The sequence below is a fragment of the Bufo bufo genome, chromosome 4 (assembly GCF_905171765.1).
Source record: "Bufo bufo chromosome 4, aBufBuf1.1, whole genome shotgun sequence".
Classification (NCBI taxonomy): Eukaryota; Metazoa; Chordata; class Amphibia; order Anura; family Bufonidae; genus Bufo; species Bufo bufo.
Window position 1 is genome coordinate 226,364,270 of NC_053392.1, and position 20,476 is coordinate 226,384,745.

At 43.8% G+C, this 20,476-nt stretch overlaps 1 protein-coding gene across 1 annotated transcript in view; it reads left to right on the forward strand.

The window, feature by feature from the left end:
- LOC120997964 (probable cation-transporting ATPase 13A4) overlaps positions 1–20,476 on the forward strand; it is a 119,319-nt gene that overhangs the window by 58,390 nt on the left and 40,453 nt on the right. The window contains exons 12-18 of the mRNA XM_040428348.1: positions 615–803; positions 1,130–1,191; positions 2,076–2,226; positions 2,707–2,787; positions 4,085–4,241; positions 10,399–10,513; positions 18,093–18,217. Coding sequence (XP_040284282.1) covers positions 615–803; positions 1,130–1,191; positions 2,076–2,226; positions 2,707–2,787; positions 4,085–4,241; positions 10,399–10,513; positions 18,093–18,217 — 880 coding nt within the window. The remainder of the gene's footprint in view (positions 1–614; positions 804–1,129; positions 1,192–2,075; positions 2,227–2,706; positions 2,788–4,084; positions 4,242–10,398; positions 10,514–18,092; positions 18,218–20,476) is intronic.

A 20,476-nucleotide genomic window follows, 5' to 3' on the forward strand; every position in this document is an offset into this window, starting at 1 on the left:
GCGTCACTGCTACAAGTGGTTTGGCGGCATGTCACGTGACTCGTCACCCTTCTGGAAGGAGGGACCAGAAGTGGAGGAGAAGGGAGCTCTATGCTGGAACCAGAGTGACGGTGACGGATGATTTTTTAAATCCCTGTACACTGATGATAAAATCTCAGTTTTGGATAACTCCTTTTTATTATGTCTGTATATGTTTAATGACAAGTAAAGCAATGAAATTATATTTGTCATACTCCACTAAGTCTGCTATTTAATTGCTGAACATATTGAATTAAATGTTAACTACTGAAGGATTTTTGGGGAATTTACTATTGATGACTTATCCCTACTATAGCTCATCAATTTTGGATTGGTGGGGCGGACAGGAGTTTGCAGTGCAGTCATACAAACTAGATAGCTAGATAGAACAGTCAAAATACAGGCATTTAGCACAATCCTGTTATATGTAAGGCATGTCTGATTCCAAAACCTAATTATATTATGGATGTGACCTAATTATATTATGGATGTGATGAAATTTGCCATGTTTATCAATTTGAAAAACTTTTTTTTTTATTCTGTATACAGCAAAAAACATGCATTATGATAAATTAATATACTTGCTTTGACTGCAGGAATCTCCCACTGAAGTTTTGATAAAAGCCTTGATCATTATCACTACGGCTGTGCCTCCAGCCTTGTCAGCAGCCCTATCTACAGGGATCATGTATGCTCAGAGAAGGCTCAAAAGCAAGGGGATTTTCTGCATTAGCCCTCAAAGAATAAATGTGTGTGGAAGGTTAAATATTGTCTGCTTTGATAAGGTGAGGACATCATAATTTCAAATTTATTACATTAGTTCCCTTATTTCCTACAGAGAAGAATCGAGAGGGCACGCTCATTTGTATTGCCATTTAATATAGCTTAAAGGTGGTTTTCCATCCTAACCGTTTATGCCTGATAGACAGGAGAGCATAAGTGTCTAATAGATGCAGGTCCTACTTCCCTCTCCAGGAAAACAAAGGTTGGTTGATTTATCCCTATTCTGGAGAATAGGTCTGTGGATATGCCATAAATATCTAACGTGAAAACCCTTTAAGTGAATGCAAAATGTACAGGATTTCAAGTGTGTGTATTTCTTTTATTATAGACAGGAACGTTGACTGAAGATGGATTGGATGTGTGGGGTGTTCTTCCTTCCCATGGAAACTGGTATGCTTCATCACCAGAGTAAAATTTTTATATTTTTATATCAAAATGAGAAGCTTGAGAGCAGGGCTACATCCAAGTTATGAAAGAAAAATAGCCACCAAAAAAATTCACAGACGTTTATAATTCTACATACAGAAAATATATGGTTAGGTACATGATGAGTATATACCCTCCCCAAAGTGCAAGCCTCAAGACCCAGACCAATCCAAAAACAATAATTAAGAATGAACAATATTGATTATAATTTTCTAAACTAATCAAATTTGCTACCAATTTCTCCAAAAAATTGGATTCTAGCAAATCCAAAAATGTAGCAATTTGTTTTGGACAAATCACTGAAAATGAGGGCCAACAATTTAAAGGTCAGAAGACAAGAAGACAGAGAAAAAAACATCTGCCACCAATAATTGCTAATTTTTGTAGAGATTTTTTTTAAATTGCAGTGTGTTATTAAATATAACTGTTTTCACCAGCTTCCATCCACTTACCCATAATTTACCCATAATACTCCTATATGTCACTGTCATTGTGACATTAATAATGCTCTTTTTGGTTTAAAAATCTTTATAGAGTTGGATACAGCATATGTACTGGGAAATAGTCTAGCCAGAAATTTCCACCTATACAGTCAAGACCATAAGATGACCTATGGCATACCAATCAGTATGCATCTTGTTAACACGGCATTCTGTTAATAATGTATAGCATGCAGTTTCATATATTGGGATTTATGTCTGATGTATTAATGTGGAGATATTCTTGCCATATGTGTTAAATTAAAAAATGTAACTAGGTGTGAAAAGACCCTGATATTGAATGTATAGATGCCATACCATACATACGTTCTGTGAACAAACAGTAACATTACACATTCTATTCTACAGTTTCCAGGAGGTGCACAGTTTCACATCTGGTAGCACTTTGCCATGGGGACCATTGGTTGGAGCTTTGACAAGTTGTCACTCATTGGTTGCTATTGATGGAACAATCCAAGGAGATCCATTGGATCTGAAGATGTTTGAAGCTACACACTGGGTAAGATTAAGAATGGAAATTAAAATCTTTAAAAAAAAATGTAATATACATTGTTGACTGTTAAGTGTATTGTTGAGTAGCTAGTGAACACCAAATTGTGATGAGCCAGGCTCAAGAGGTCTATGTGCTGTCTACACAATAAAGGATAATGAGATATTTTGGTGCCAAGATTAAAGTTAACTAAATGTACCCCCAACATGTACATTAGTCACCAGTCAGTACATCATTATACCATTGGCTTATGCTAATGTATTTTGGCTATGCCATGATCTTCGCAAAATTGCTGCAAGGTCACAATAAAACTGCAACAATAGTGACATATAAGCACAGCCAATAAAGGGCTACCAGCTATATTTCAGGTAATTAATTTTATTTATAACACTTATTTTGCAGTAGAGTGTCATATAATGAATGATCTGTCCCTTTTATGTCTTTTTCTTTTATACACTATCTTATACATTTTATTTAATCTCTGTTTAGGAAGTGGTACAGTCAGCTACAGAAAATAATGACATTTCATCATCCAGCCTTATTGTTAAGCCAGGAAAAGGAACAAGCGTGGTGAGACTTATTTATCAGTATTTTAAAGCAGATAATATTTTTCTTTATATTTTAATATGAAATAATTCTAGCACTGACCGTTCATCTAACATAGCAGTTGAGACCAGGATCATATCTAGTGATTATGCTGCCCTAGGAACTTTTAGTTCCATAGTAAAAATGCACCACATTTGCATTGAACAACCAATAATGAGTGACACATTAATACATGTGGTATCAAATTCAAAGATCCCGGGCTAATTTCATTTGTTCCTCCTCCCCTCATGTAAGATAAAACTCCTGGACTGGTCTTATCTACCCTTTTTACCAAATAACCCCTTCCTGACGTCCACCATATATATACCGTGGATGTTGGGTCTTTAAAGATGGCGCCTGCTCCAGAGCAGAGCCATAGCTACAAATTGCCTGCTGTTTCACACATCAGACAAGAGCAGCTAATGCTAACTATTGGCGGTAATGCTGATCATGGACATTTAAGTCCTAAGATATTGTGATCACATTTGATGCTGTGGTCATATCTGAAAGGGAAAAAAAAACAGGCGGGCATGCTTTTCGGGCTGAAACGCCTCCTCCTGGCTGAGATCTTGGAAGGCGTTCCATTAAACTAATAGGACAGAGCCTGTGCTAGGCTTCTAGGCTTCTTACTGGTATATTCCAATTCAGGCCTTTAAGTGGTGTCCCGTTTATAGTAATAAATACAACTACAGCATCAGGATTTGAATCTTGATAGAAGAGATTTTTATTTTGCATACGGCAGTATTCAAGTGTGTGACATTTGGGCACGCAGGCCTTCCTCAGACACTATGCTGCAGTGATGAAGTGGAACAAGAAGGACGCAGTGCAAACGAAAATATGTGAAGTCACATGTATCCAGGAGACGCTTCTCCTGGATAAATGTGACTTCACATATTTTTGTTTGCACTGCGTCCTTCTTGTTCCACTTCATCACTTCGGCATATTGTCTGAGGAAAGCCTGTGTGCCGAAACATCACACACTTGAATATTGCTGTATGTAAAATAGAAATCTCTACTATCAAGATTCAAATCCTGATGCTGTAGTTGTAAATATATATATATATATATATATATATATACACACACATCTACAAACATTACATGCATACTAACATTACATTACACAGGTGCAAGCTGTGTTATGCAGCTGGAAAACTGCTGTCGCTGCCAGGTTCAAAGTCATCTCCAATCCCGGCAGTTTAGCCCCTTAGACTTACTGTAAAAAAAATATATAACATTGTACTTTGGTTACATCAGTTTCATCAAACTTTTTCTCCTCTAGGGTCCATCTGAAGGAATCACAATTGTCCACCAGTTTCCATTTTCTTCCAGCCTGCAGAGAATGTCTGTAATCACTCAAGAAGTTGGTCAGGAAAAATATGTTGTGTTTATGAAAGGAGCGCCTGAGATGGTGATGAAGTTTTGCAAAGAGGAAAGTGGTAAGCTAATTGATCTGTGATTTATGTAGGTTTCACAGAATGTAAAGGATAGAAGAAAAATGATGTACATAATAATACAATTTTAAAAGAGAACCTTAGTGCTCTTGCACACAACAGAGCTATAGGGTTTTCACGTTGACTCCACATGACATCATTTTGTGGTGCCATGTGGAGGCCACATAAAGCATTTTTTTTTTCCCTTAAAGGGGTTGTCTCACTTTAAGAAATGTCATTTATCATGTAGACAAAGTGGCCGTGCTTGTACACTATAGGAAAAGGCTTTTTCCTATAGTGTATGAGCATGGCCACAGCCAGTGGTGTACACAGAGAAGTAAGGGCCAAATATTAAGGATCAAACCAGGCCCCCCCACACAGGACAGAATGGTGTCTGCCTAAACCCTTTTCAATGAGCCTTGGGCCATTTTTATATTGCCTCTTTTGCTAAGCCCCCTTTCACACGGGCGAGTTTTACGCGTGGGTGCAATGCGTGAGTTGAACGCATTGCACCCGCACTGAATCCGGACCTATTCATTTCTATGGGGCTGTGCATATGAGCGGTGATTTTCACGCATCACTTGTGCATTGCGTGAAAATCGCAGCATGCTCTATTTTGTGCGTTTTTCACGCAACGCAGGCCCCATAGAAGTGAATGGGGCTGCGTGAAAATCGCAAGCATCTGCAAGCAAGTGCGGATGCGGTGCGATTTTCACGCACGGTTGCTAGGAGATGATCGGGATGGGGACCCGATCTTTATTATTTTACCCTATAACATGGTTATAGTACAATAGGGCTGGAGGGGTTAAAAAATTAAATAAAAAATGTAACTCACCTTAATCCACTTGTTCGCGCAGCCGGCATCTCTTCTGTCTTGTTGTGTGAGGAATAGGACCTTTGATGACGTCACTACGTTCATCACATGGTCCGTCACATGATCCATCACCATGTTGATGGATCATGTGACGGACCATGTGATGAGCGCAGTGACATCATCAAAGGTCCTATTCCTCAAAGAAGAAGACAGAAAAGATGTCGGCTGCGCCAACAAGTGGATTAAGGTGAGTTAAATTATTTATTTATTTTTTTAACCCCCCCAGCCCTATTGTACTATTCATTCTGTATTCAGAATGCTATTATTTAATCTACACAACCTTTAACCCAAACCTGAACTTCTGTGAAGAAATTCGGGTCTGGGTACCACATTCAGTTTTTTATCACGCGCGTGCAAAACGCATTGCACCCGAGCGATAAAAACTGAACAACGGAATGCAATCGCAGTCAAAACTGACTGCAATTGAGTACCCACTCGCGCGGGTTTGCCGCAATGCACCAGGACGCATCCGGACCTAATCCGGACACGCTCGTGTGAAAGAGGCCTAAAAGTTCTTCTTTTAGAGTCCTGACCAAGTTTTTACCTCCAGTGGAAGAGGAGATAATACCAACTAAGATTGGGCCCCCACTTGCCCTGGGCCCAATAGCAGTCGCATGGTCTGCCGCTATGGTAGTTACGCCCCTGGCCACAGCTGCTGGATTACTCCCCATGTTCCAGGCCGGGTCTTGACTGGCCTATAAAAAACCTAGCCGGCAGTGTTAGCTGGAAGTGATCACCTCTCTCTGACAGAGGAGCTCTGGCAATCGCTGGTGTGGGAACTGAGCTCTGTGCTGGGCTGGAAAGCTGAGACCTGTGTGGTGGGAGTGCAGGCCACCTAAAGCCTGCATTTGGACTGCTGGAGACAGAACCGCCGACAAGGTGACTTATTTTATGCACAAACTTTCTACTCGGTGTGAACAAACACCAACCTTGCAAAGAGTGTTTTTGTTTGCCCTTATGTGTGAATAAACACAGACATTTGAATTACGAACTTGTACTCTGTACTGCACCCGCTTATTCCAACTACCAGAGCAAATCCCCACAGCGCAAAAAAAAAAAATACATTTGCCGCTCTGCAGTGCACTTACTGTATCTGTAGTAAAGGCTTTTGTGGGATGTTTTAGCAGAATAAGAAAAAATTAATTTGCCTCTCTGTATTAGCACAAAAAGAAAAACGACATTTGCCTCTCTGTGGTGCAGTTATTTCTTGTTAAGCCTTTTGTTACATGCATTAGCGTAAAAAGAAAAAATACATTTGCCGCTCAGCGGTGCAGTAAACTGTTGTAAAGTCTTTTGTGGGGTGTTTTAGCGGAAATATATATATATTTGATCTAACAGTATGTCAGGCAGAGAAGTGCCAGGCCCTGCACAGGGAAGTGGCAGAGGCCTAAATGTTTCTGGCGAAGGCAGAGGTCTCAGTAAGGGGCTGTGGCAGCAGGGGTCACTTTGAGAGGCCTGAGCTCCCAGTCTCAGCTAACGGTCGTGTCATGACCAGCAACCCAGCGGTTCTTGAGTGGTTGACTCGATCTTCGATGTCATCGCAAGTGACATCAGCCACCCCCAGCCAAGAGTCAGAGTGGGTCCTCAACCTGCCTATGTCCTTTTCTGTTCCCATAGCCACAGAAATATTGTAGGCTGTGGGCTCAGCTCCACTATACAGCAAAGAAGAGGTACTAGAGGACAGTCAGCAGCTACTGCCCAGCCAAGATCTGGAGGAGACATCCGCCGCTTCCTCCCCATGGCGAGCAAGTAGTGATGAGGAGAGTGGCGTGGGAGCTGGTGTTGCAAACGGTCAGGCTCCTGAGCTAGAGACCGTTGAGGACATCAGTGACGTGCAGACAGTACTCAATGATGATGATGTAGCTGATTGCACTTGGGAGCCGGTTGACGAAAGGGCTTCATCATCATTAGGAGAAGAGGGTGGCAGCTTGCCCGTGAGCCAGCGGAGGAGCCAGCATGTCGCTAGCTTGGATGGGAATCAGCAGTGTGGCAGCCGTGGGAAGTCGGGAGCAAAATGTGCCAGGGGTAGACCACTCACTTCATGGGGGCCTAACTGCCCGGGAAGTGGCTTTTCAGAGGTTCAAGTCGGCAGCGGCAGTAGCATTCAGTCAGTGCGTAGTGTTGGTGGCAAAATCACCTACTCAGCAGTGTGGCAGTTTTTTCTTAAGCCGCCGGAGGAGGTGAACATGGCCATATGTAGAATCTGTGGGCAGAAGGTGAAGCGGGGCCAGGGTGCCAATGTTGGCACTATGGCCCTGCATCAACATATGCAGCATCGCCATACAGTGACCTGGGAGAACCGAGGCTCCGATGTGGTGGTCTAGCCTGCTGCAGCAACCGCTGCATCACCCAGTGGCATGCATTCAGTTTCAGGCAGTTAATGATCCACCACCTCAGCTGAAGGGAGCGGTCTGTCATTCCCATTATCTAATGGTCCCGATGCTCCTGCTCCTCCTCCTCGTCACTCATTCCATCAGCAATCGATCACCGAAGCGATTTCAGTATGCGTGCACTCATCCAATGGCACAGAACCTAAATGTGCTCCTGTCCAAGTGTCACAGTGGGGAGTGGGGGAAACCCCCCACCGTATAATGGTAACTGTTACTAGGCCAGACTACAGAAAAGGAAGCAGGCCACAACCTACAGCCGCCCTAATCCTGACCCTGATCTCCTAACCGCATGAGCAAACCCTGAAGGTGGGAGGGCTCATGCACTGGAACCTGGATCCTGCTGACCCTGACAGTCCCTGGCAGAGGGGTCAGGAATAGGAGACAACCGAACCGGAGTCTCCAGCTGCCTATTAACAGGTGGAAAGGAAAAGACCATATGCAGCAACTGGATCAGCAGGTAAGAACACTGGAAAACTCACTTACCTGCCGCTGCCACCACGACTGGAACCCGTGCATAAGTACAGGTGCCCACACACCAAATAGGGCACCGTACAGACAACACAACACACAGGAATCCAGCATACCTGATACTGCCTAGGCCCCCTACAGCAAGGTGCACGGCAGCCCCAGGCAGCACTGCATCCAGACATATGGTTAACCCCTCTGGGAAACCAGCCCCCTTTCGGAGGTATCAACATACAGGATAACGTATCCAGCATCCGTATCCAGCATCCAGCATACCTGATACTGCCTAGGCCCCCTACAGCAAGGTGCACGGCAGCCCCAGGCAGCACTGCATCCAGACATATGGTTAACCCCTCTGGGAAACCAGCCCCCTTTCGGAGGTATCAACATACAGGATAACGTATAACATACATGCAGGAACCAACACCAACAACAGCCCAGACATGTAACAACCAACAAAATGCTACATACACCCAGAACATAAACCCACAGCACACATACAACAAGTGAGGGTAAAGGTACAATGAGGGTACAAAAGGGAGGACAATTTATGTTCCATAAGGTGGCCCTCAAGGACTGGGCTGGAACACCCAGGCAAGGAGCAAAGCTCCAACACCAAGCAAGGCTGTAGTACAACTGCACCCAGCCAGCAAGCCACAGGTTTATCTCAAGCTTGCGGACACACCCAGGAAACACCCTAATCCCCATTAGCCAGAAGATTAACCCCTTGCTCACCAAACAGCAGGGAGGCACACCTTAAAGGGGAAGTGCACGTGCAAACCACAAACTACACGTTGCCCCTGGCAACCAGTCTGCACGGCAACCGCGTCACGGTCAAACACCAATATGACCGTGACACCAAGTTGCTGGTGCTGCAGTCCCTCCCTTTCCAAGTGGTGGACTCTGCACCTTTCAGAGAACTGATGGCTTGTCCCAAGCCGAGGTGGAGAGTCCCAAGCCGTCATTTATTTGCCAAAAATGCAGTACCAGTTCTGCACAAATATGTAGAACAGAAGGTGGGCCAGTCCTTGAGCCCGTCGGTGTCTGCCAAAGTGCACGGCAGCGCCGACATGTTTAGCTGTAAATATGGTCAGGGACAATACATGTCCTTTACGACCCACTGGGTGAATGTGGTTCCTGCATAGCCACACCAGAAACTTGGCCAGATGACACCGCTTCTGCCTCCACGTTGTCACACCGTTGGTCCTGCGACAATGTCCATTTCCACTCTATCGGGGGGCTCTACTTGTATAAGCGTTTAATAGAACAGGGTCTGTACACATCTATGTGCAATCAGCTGGTCTAAAAGTAGTGCGCTTCATCTTGGTGGTAACATTGACCTGTAATGGTACTTTCACACTTGCAGCAGAGGATTCTGGCAGGCAGTTCCATCGACGAAACTGCCTGCCGGATCCGTCGAAATGCATGCAAACTGATGGCATATGTCATGCGGATCAGGATCCTGATGACAAATCATTGAAATACTGGATCCGTCTCTCCGGTGTCATCTGGAAAAACAGACCCGGCATTTATATTTTTCATGCCGGATCCGTTTTGCCGGAACACTCGGGGCCGGATCCGGCATTAATGCATGCCAAAGGGAAAAAATGCAAGTGTTCTGGAATTTTGGACGGAGATAAAACCGCAGCATGCTGCATTATTATCTCCATCCTGAAAAGTCCTAAAAAAGACTGAACTGAAGACATCCTGATGCACCCTGAACGCAATGCTCTCCATTCAGAATGCATTAGGATAAAACTGAACAGTTCTTTTCCGGTATTGAGCCCCTAGGACCGAACTCAATGCCGGAAAAGAATAACGCTAGTGTGAAAGTAACCTAAGGCTGAGTTCATACATGAGTTATTTGGTCAGTTTTGGCCCCGTGACTGCCCAAATAAGTGAAGTATGCAGTTATTCTAAGTGCGACACCTGTCATCTGCATGTCAAAGCAGACTCCCTATGCGTGTTACTGCAAGGCACATTGTTCTACACCATTATGAAGGCTCTCTGCAACCAGGAAATAGCCGTTTTTTAACGTAATTTGGCGCAAATTTATTCGGATCGAACCAAATTTTTCCAAACAAATTCGGTGAACCAGTGAATTGTTTTTTTTTTTTTATTTGCTCATTTCTAATCACAATACATTAGTAAGGGCCTTGTATTAACTTTTTCTACATGATAAATGCCATTCGCTGATGTGACACAACTCCTTTAATAAAGCATATCATTGAGTATTATTGTCATATTATTGTTTGTAGGATTCTGCATAAATATGAAAAAAAATCCTCAATGAAATTGGAACATAGTAAATAATGGCTGCAGTTTTATGGCTCAATACAACTTACTGTTTGCACAGACAAGTAATACTGCTTTTTGCCCTTCTTTTAATATGAAAACTGACATACTGACATAAATTTGTGTTTTTTTAATATAGTTCCTAAAGGATTTATCCAAGAACTTCAGTATTATACAATGAAAGGTTTTCGTGTTATTGGCCTTGCCTACAAAACTTTAGATCAGAAGATTGCAGCAGATGGCAACTTTATTAGGTATGGTATACCAAGATGTCATTCTATCTGGTTTCAATGGGTTTTCTAGGAGTTCAATGTTGAAGACCTATCCTCGGGATAGGTCATGGATATCTGATTGGTGGTGGCCTGGCTCCCAGAACCCCTGCCGATTACCTGCTTGAAAAGGCTACAGTACTTTGGTGAAATCCATGGACTCTTCCTGGGCCAGGGACATCACGTTCATTGGTCTATTTGCAGCTCATTCCCATTAAATGCTTTGATGATATGCTCACCCGAGTGCCAGTGTCGTACCCCAACCCATCAGATATTGATGACTTATAATGAGGATATACAGTAATGCTTGAAAGTTTGTGAACCCTTCAGAATATTCTAGATTTCTGCATAAAAGTGACTTAAAACATTCTCTTGAAATTCGGCTCACAGACAGATATCTTGATATTTTCCTTTAAAATTCGGTTATATATTTCAGAATTTATTGTTCCATCAATGATGGCAAGCCACCCTGGACCAGATACAGCAGAACAGGAATGAACTGTGATACTAACACCACCATGTTTTACAGATATAATGACGTGGTGGAGTGCTGGAATGCAGTGTTTTCCTTTCTCTAAACATAATACTTCTCATTTAAACCAATAAGTTCTATTTTGGAACCAAACAAGAAGATATTAACTCACTGCTGTGCTGCTTCAACTATTGGTCGTATTACTCTTATGATCACCTGAGTATACACGGCATACTAAATCGTCCATGTATACCACTGTTGTAGCTGCTGGGTGATTTATTAGTAACCTGCCCGTACTTGAATAAATGGATATTACTAAAAAAATTGTTATATCAGCGAGGGTGATATAACCATTAGAGATGGTCTTGCAATTCGCCGGTCATTTCGCGGTGAACTTTGCGCGTTTGCGGTTCGCAGAACATGTTAACATATGGCAATATCCTCCGGCGTCATATTCTTTTGATTGATTGATGCCTGCGAGGTACCTGCTTCCACAAAATAATGATAAATGGGTTCGATATACCTGCTTCCACAAAATTCTGATTGAGGGCTATGATATACCTGCTTCCGCAAAATTCTGATTAAGGGGTTTGATATACCTGCTTCCACAAAATACTGATTGAGGGCTGCGATATACCTGCTTCCATAAAATATTGATTAAGGGGTTCGATATACCTGTTTTTACCAAATATTGATTGAGGGGTGCGATATACCTGCTTCCACAAAATACTCATTAAGAGGTTTTAACATACCTGCTTCCACCAAATAATGATTGAGGCCTGCGATACACCTGCTTCCACAAAATTCTGATTAAGGGGTTTGATATACCTGCTTTTACAAAATATTTATTGAGGGCTGCAATATACCTGCTTCCACAAAATACTGATTAAAAGGTTCGATATACCTGTTTCCACCAAATATTGATTGAGGCCTGCAAGATACCTGCTTCCACACAATACTGATTAAGGGGTTATATATACCTGTTTCCACCAAATATTGATTGAGGCCTGCAATATACTTTGTATACTTGCTTCCACAAAATACTGATTAAGGGGTTTGATATACCTGCTTCCACAAAATACTGATTGAGGGCTACAATATACCTGCTTCCACAAAATACTAATTAAGGGGTTTGATATACCTGCTTCCTCAAAATACTGATTGAGGCCTACGACATACCTGCTTTCACAAATACTGCTCTTCTCTATGGACTTTGGCACAGGGTAATTTTGAAAATGACAGGCAGAGGAAGAGGCAGTCTGTTCTGCAGGGGTGGTAGGGGTCGAGCAGGTGCACCAGGCCGGAGCCTAAGTGGGAAGTTGGAGAAGGTGCGTGCGATTACTTCAAAGGGCACACCAGAGTTGGTTGAGTAACTCACTCACCCTTTCGCTTCTGCATCCTCCTCACCCTCTGTGTCTGCACCCTCCTCACTCTCTGCTGTGTGCACCCCCAAAGACACCACAACCACCATAGCTCCTCCACTCAAGTCAGAGGAATTATTTTCAATTCCATTCCCAGACCTTACCAATGCACAGCCAATCTGACAACGGATGAGGAAGAGGAGGTAGCAATGGCCGCCACCCAGCGGTCTGACGACAGTACCCAGATCAGCCCAAGGAGGGATTTCCCTGCTGTTGCTGCCTACTCCAAGATCTTAAATGTCAGTGGTGGTGAAGGTGACGATGATGACATGTCGATGGACGTTACGTGGGTGCCTACAAGAGAGGAAGAGGAGGGGAGTTCAGAGGGAGAGACGGAGAAGCAGAGTGGGAGGAGAAGCAGGCAGAGCTCACAGGGCACAGGAGGCAAAAAGCAGACTGCAAATGTATCTGGAGCGAGCCATGCACCATGCACCGTCACTTCTGGCGCTCCTAGGATGCCGGCACATGGCTCCGCAGTGTGGGCTTTCTTTAACGTGTAAGTTGCTGACAATAGTGTTGCCATCTGTAGCCTGTGCTGTCAACGCATAAGTCGCGGTAAGCCCAACACTCACCTAGGGATGACCGCCTTAAGAAGGCACCTGGCCTCCCATCACCGAGCCCAGTGGGAGCAACGCCGTCAGAACCAACAAAGCCACACTCCCGGCGCTTCACGTCCTGCCTCTTTTCCTTCTCCTCTCTCATCCCATTTGTCCTCCACACCACCTTCCACCATGCCGTCATCACGTTCATCTGGCAGAAGGCAGGCTTCCGTAGCCCAAATGTTGGAGCGTAAAAAGTTTATGACGCCGGATAACCTACTTGCCCAACGGCTGACCGCTGGCTTGTCGGAACTGCTAGCCCGCCAACTTCTGCCATATAAACTGGTAGACTCAGAGGCATTTAGAAAATTTGTGGCCATTGGCACACCGCAATGGAAGGTCCCCGGAAGCAAATATTTTTCCCAGAAGAGCATTCCAGAGCTATATAGCCATGTTCAGCGGCAAATAAATATATCTCTGGCACACAGTGTCGGTGCCTAGATATATCTGACCACAGACACATGGTCTAGCATACACAGGCAGGAAAGTTACATAACTTTTACTGCCCACTGGATGAACCTTCTGACAACCGTCAAGCATGCAACCCATGGTTCCCGTGTGGATTTGGTGTTACCGCCAAGGATTGCATGCAGGCCTGCCTCTTTTTCTCCTCCTCGTTCTCCATCCTCTATCTCCTCCTCGGCTGACTCTTCCATTTCCACTGCTACCGCCACTTCCGCTGCACCCCTAAAGCTCCCCAGAACCTATTCGACGTCCCAGGTGAGAAGTTGCCATGCTGTGCTGCGACTGTTGTGCCTGGAAGCCAAGAACCACACCGGTCCTGCACTACTTTCAGCTCTGCAGTCACAGGCCGATCAGTGGCTAATCCCGATCAATTTGACAGTTGATAAATTGGTGTGCGACAAAGGTGCCAATCTGCTGAGCGCACTGAAACAGGGCAAAAAGACACGTGCCGCGCATGGCACGCGTCCTGAATTTTTTCGTGTAGTGATTCATTACCAAATACCCCGGGGTCCAGAACGTCTTGCGACAGGCCAGGAAAATCTCTGGCCATTTTAGAACATCTTACATGGCCATGGCTCGCCTTGCTGACATTCAGCGGCGACACCACTTGCCCCTCAGACGTCTGATTTGTGACAGCCCGACGCGCTGGAACTCCACCTTGTATATGCTTGATAGGCTGCTCCAGCAGCAACATGCTGTTAACGACTACCTGTACGAACTCTGCAGCAGTACAGGTTCTGGGGAGCTTGGTTTCTTTTCACCCCGCTAGTGTCTGCTCATGCGCGATGCATGCAGACTTCTGTGGCCATTTGATGAGATCACCAAACTGGTCAGTCGCAGCCAGGGCGCCATCAGTGACAACGTACCTTACGCCTTCTTTCTGGAGCGTGCATTGCGTAGTGTCATTGATCAAGCCGTCAAGGAGCAGGAGCTGGAAGATGAGGAAGTCGGAATGTTGAATGAATTCCCAGGGAGGGGGGGTTACTTCATCTGGAACAACTCCGCAGGAGTCTGAAGAGAAGTCAGAGGAGTATGGTGGCTGGGGGGAGGAGGAGGAGCATGAAGAGCAGGCTTTGAGGAGGACTTTAAACTTTTTGTGGATCCCTGGTGTTGTCCGTGACTGGGGGGAGGAGATCGAGGACGATATTCTCTTGGGCAATGAGCAGAAGCCAGGGCACTCCACCACTTCCAATTTAGTGCAAATGCGGGCCTTCATGCTCCAGTGTTTGAAAAGGGACCCCCGTTTAAAAAGCATAAAGGGCAAGGACCAGTACTGGGTGGCAACCTACTTAGACCCCTGTCACAAACACATTTTGCTGTTGCGGGCGCTGGCAGAGGAATTTCCACCCACAGCGAAACAGGTGTGGGTACTAATCCAACAGCACATGCAAGAAGAGGGCGGTTTGAAGATGTGTTGGTCACTTCGAATATTAGATCATTTTTGCAGCCAACCCATCAACAGCTGCCCTCCGGATCCAGCCTCAGGGAACGCCTAGACCGACAGGTGTCCGACTACATCTGTCACGCCCATGTGCATGGTCGTGACTCCTTGGGAGCCGCATGCAGTTGCCCGCGGTCTGGGTGTTTTGTCAACCGCAGCTGGGGGCTGTTAGTAGTTTGCCTCAAGTGCGGTTGCCGCGGACAACAGGTGTTTGTTGGCAGTGTAGCAGCCTGAGCTGGTTGCTAGGCGTCTCACTGTTGATGCGTGCGGTTGCCTCTGGCTATGTGTGTGTGTATGTATGCACTTTCTCTGTCTGCTGTGCACAAGGTTTATGTATGTGTGCACTGTGAAACTTCCCTTCACTTGTGGCTGCCCGTGGCAACGTGTGGTGTTGTGTACATGTGGTGGCAGTGTCTCGGCCTTCTGGCTATTTCCCAGGACATGGTTGCCCCGCATGTCGTTGCCTGTGGTAACAGCTGTAGTGTGATAGTTGATTGTTCACTTCCCCTTTAAGTGGCTTTCGTCCCTTGCCTGGTGTAGGAAGGGTTAACTCCCTTCTTAGTGTGTGAACACTGGGTGTGTCTGTGTGTGGGTGTGGCCACTTGGGCTATTTAGCTTCCGCTGGATGCCTGTATCTGAGGGGTACTTCAGCCATGGTTAGCTGGAGTCATCCTCCTGGTTATATACCATCTGCCAGTGAGGGCCACCCTTGTGGTAATAAGTTATGTTAGACATTATTGTTCTTGTATTGTTATATGTCTAGTGGTGTCTTTATCTTTATTGCAGCTTATGGTCCTGGCTTCCTGTGTGATGTGTGGTGTGGGCTGTGTCCGTTTGTGTTCTTGTGGACAGCAGCTCTTGTGAGTGGGTTCCAGGCTGTGTGTCTGTGGCAGGTACGTGTAATACTAGTTTACTTACCTGCCATTGCCATATGCTGTACATGTGCCCCTTTCCTTGCAGCCTGGCTACTGAGACTCCTGTTCGTCCGTGATGTGGAGGAACAGGTCGTCTTACTCTGCTCCTAGTCCAGGGCCATCCTGAGGGCTAGTAGGGATCTTAGGTTCCTGAGTATGAGCCCTCCTACCATCAGGGTCGGCTCATACGGCTAGGAGACAGGGTCAGAATTAGGGATGTGATAGGAGGTGACCTGTTCCCTGATTCCTGTCCTGGCCTAGCAGCTATCTTTCATATTGACATCCCACGGATTAGAGTTACCCCCACTCTGATCCGTGACAACATCTTTTTTAACGGCCGATGTGGACGCTCTGAGAAGCGAGGGACCCCTGGACTACTGGGTGTGCAGGCTTGACCTGTGGCCAGAGCTGGCACTATTTGTCATGGAACTCTTGGCTTGCTCCTCGTCGAGTGTCCTGTCCGAATGGACGTTCAGAGCAGCAGGGGGGATCGTGACTGATAAGCGCACTCGTCTAGCTCACGACAGTATGGACTACCTTACATTTGTAAAAATGAATGAGGCATGGATCACGGAGGAATTCAACACCTGTGACGACCACGTGTAATTGAATTTCCTCATGCCAGCCCACACATATTTCTGCCACCACCCAGAACAAAGAATGGTCCTTGTCTTATGTACTGTATATACAGCGGCATAAAAGGCTTTTTCTGTCAGGTGAATGCCTAATTTTTGGGGCCTGTACTGGCCTACAGTAAAAATTGTATCCAGTGACCGCCTAATGTACCTCTAGCCACATAATCACAAGTTATTTTCTGTCAGGTGAATGCATAATTTTTGGGGCCTGAATTCCAGTTGCTTACAGTAAAATTTTTATCCTGTGACCGCCTAATGTAGGTGCATGCCTAATTTTTGGGGCCTTTACTGGCCTACAGTAAAAATTTTATCCAGTGACCGCCTAATGTACCTCTAGCCACATAATCACAAGTACTTTTCTGTCAGGTGAATGCCTAATTTTTGGTGCCTGGACTCCCGTGGCCTAAAATAAAAAATTTATAGGCTCCAGCGGGGCACATTTTTGAGAGTTTCCCTTTTAAGATGCATAAAAATGGCCCCTCATTAAAATACATATTTTTTGTGGGAATTTTTGCCAATGACCCCCCTCTGGTATATCACTGTCCATGTTGTGGGACTATTTGTGCACTTCTAGTAAGTATTTGGTGGCTGAAAATGTGACCTAAAGGTTTTATAGGGTTCGCCTGCCATTAAAGTCAATGGGGCCCGTCACGAATGCACGGTTCGCGAACATTTGATCAGGAATGCACGTTTGCGAACCTTCCCGGCCGATGTTCGTCCATCACTAATAACCATTTTTTTTAAGTTCTATTTTGTTCTCATTGATCCACAAAACAATGTTCCAATAGCCTTCTGGCTTGTTCACATGATCTGCAGATGGGCGATGATGTTCTTTTTAAAGAGCAGAAACTTTTCCCTTGCAATCCTGCCATGCATACCATTGATGTTTAGTGTCTTCCTGATGGTGGACTTTGTTGCTTTGTTCCTTAGTTCCTTTGTGGTCTTGTAGACTATTACACACTCTGCTCTTGCCATGATTTTTGATGGAGGACCACTCCTTGGGAGGGTAATAATGGTTTTGATTTTCCTCCATGTGTACACAATTTGTCTGACTGTGGATTAGTGGTGTCCAAACTCTCAAGAGATGGTTTAGAAACCTTTTCCAGCCTGATGAAATTCACCAACTTTTTTCTGAGGTCCTCAGGCATCTTTTTTTCATGCCATTATACACTTCCAAGTGTAGGTCACACTTGATCCCTTTTTTTTTAAGTATATCCGGTCGCCATCTTACCCCTGATTGTCATCTCACTGATTTAAAACACAAATTATCTTCTAATCCTAACGATTCACTTTTCTTTTTTTTTTGTATGTTTTTTTATCTTTATCTACTCTTAGGACTTCCTTTAAAATCTGATTTTTTTTAGCTCAAATTTATGATACGGTATATAAAATTCGGGAGGGTTTACACATTTTCAAGCACCATTGTAGTTATATGTAAAGATATATTAATGAGATGATTTGAATAATGTCCTACATTAAAAATAACTTAAAATGCCCAGAAAATATACATTAAATATGTTAAGCTGATGATTATTAATCTGTATACTTAAGTAACAGACACATTGGTTAGGATATAATTGAGTCATTTAAGGATAATCAAACAATTGTAATTTACAGGGAGGATATTGAATCAGATCTGGAATTCCTTGGCTTGCTTATATTAGAAAACCGACTGAAACCAGAAACAAATCCTGTTTTGCAAGAGTTGAGCGCTGCCAACATCAGGACAGTCATGATTACAGGTAATCCTGTGTTCCAGCATCCTGGGAATGTTCTTTAAAAATAATGGGTCTTCTTTATATTATCTATTATAAATTCAGTAATCCAATGTGTAAATACAGAATATCTTAGTTTTGTTTTAAAGTGTAGGACAAATGAAGAAACTAAAGTCAGTATAAGTTGTGACACTGCGCTCAGCTAACCTCACAGCAACCCCCTATACTACCATACACAGATTCAGGACACCGTGATATATCGTATACCATTCAAGCCTACCTTGATCTGGGCACTGTCATCACTGTACTTGAACTCCTAGTGATTCGGCGTGTTTCTCACGCGATTGTAGGCGCTGCTAGTTAAGGTTCTTTCTGCGCAGGGGGTCTTTGTCTATGGTAAGCTGTTTTTCTTGAATTTCGCCCCGGTGGCCGGTGGCATAACTTCAAGAAAAACTGCTTACCATAGAATAAGACCCCCTGCGCCGAAAGAACCTTAACTAGCCTCACCTACAATCGCGTGAGAAACACGCCGAATCACTAGAAGTTCAAGAAAAGTGTTGACAGTGCCCAGATCAAGGTAGGCTTGAATGGTATACGATATATCACGGTGTCCTGAATCTGTGTATGGTAGTATAGGGGGTTGCTGTGAGGTTAGCTGAGCGCGGTGTCACAACTTTTGTTATTATATGTTTGCCTTAGTATTATAGCACTTTACGGGAGTGCGGTGACACTGCAGCTTTGCAAAGTATATAGCGCCAGTGGTTCATTACATGTTTCTCTTAAAGTCAGTATAATTTACCGAAACAAAACAATTGTCTGAATAGTTTGCCTTATATCAAGTGTCATAAAAATTTATCAGTGGCAAATATATGTACAAACCACAGTATTTTTTGTTCAAATGTGACTCTCCATGCCATTGGTACTCCAGCCAGAGTTGGGAGGCACTAATACCTATATATTGTTATCAAACCAATGGTACTTGGGTTCAGATGGGTAACATTTTATAAATTTACTTATTTAAATGAAAATGCAAGGTAAACTCAGCTTCCAGAAATGTTCCAACAGCCTTATTTAAATCTTTTTTTTAACTGTAGCAGGCACTCCTGGATATATAGGTAATCAATAATATTATTATTTATTATCACAACAACAATGGCTTAAAATAACAGTTTAAAAAATAAAATAATTAAAATATAAAAACAGTGTACAATTGGTGGTTATTAATAGCAGCAAAATTGATAACAGCAAAATTGATGACAGCGGTTATTTATAGCAGCAATATTGTGAAAGGATTAGTTGTTAGTAGCAGCAAATGTCATTAATACTTGTAGTTTTTGATGACAATGGTAGGAGCAATATTAAGGTAGTAGTTGTTAGTTGAGGCAGTTTAATAATTGTTAGTGACAATAATTGTCAATGCAACGGTCATCCATAACAGTCCATGAATGGTTAATAGTATCCACCAGTTTTAAGATACTCTGTCCCTCTCACTTTAAAGGCATGGATGCTGGTGATCACCCTGATTTTATTACAATGTCTGTTTCAGCATATATCAATATTATAAAGTTCAGTCTGTTATTGGTTGAACTTCTGATGTTGGTCAGGAGTTTAATTTACAGAGGCATCCGTGTCTGGTATATTGGTGAGAAATATTTACTACTCACTGTTTTTCTTGTTCTGCAAAGCTGTAGTATTGTACTGATTTGAGCGGCATCCCACTCAATATACAGTGCACTCACCCTCCTTGACCATGCCACCGTTTGATGTTCACCTGTGTGCTTGAGCTTGTTTCCGTCGTAAAGCGGCGTCTCACGTGATGGCTGTGAGTTTTGTTTTGTAATCTCGCGAGATTTGGAAGGGCTGCTTGAAATGGCGAAAATTCGATTTGTATTTGATTTTGCCAAAGGTATTCGAAAACTTGTAATCACTTGCCAGTAGTGTCTGGAAGATTTATAATCGCTTTATTAGGAGGGTATTTTCAGATACGACAGAAACAAGCTCAAGCACACAGGTGAACATCAAACGGAGGCGGCAGCTGGGGCACCGTGGTCAAGGAGGGTGAGTGCACTGTATATTGAGTGGGACGCCGCTCTAATCAGTACAATACTACAGCTTTTCAGAACAAGGAAAACAGTGAGTAGTAAATATTTCTCACCAATATACCAGACACGGATGCCTCTGTAAATTAAACTCCTGACCAACATCAGAAGTTCAACCAATAACAGACTGAACTTTATAATATTGATATATGCTAAAACAGACATTGTAATAAAATCAATGTGATCA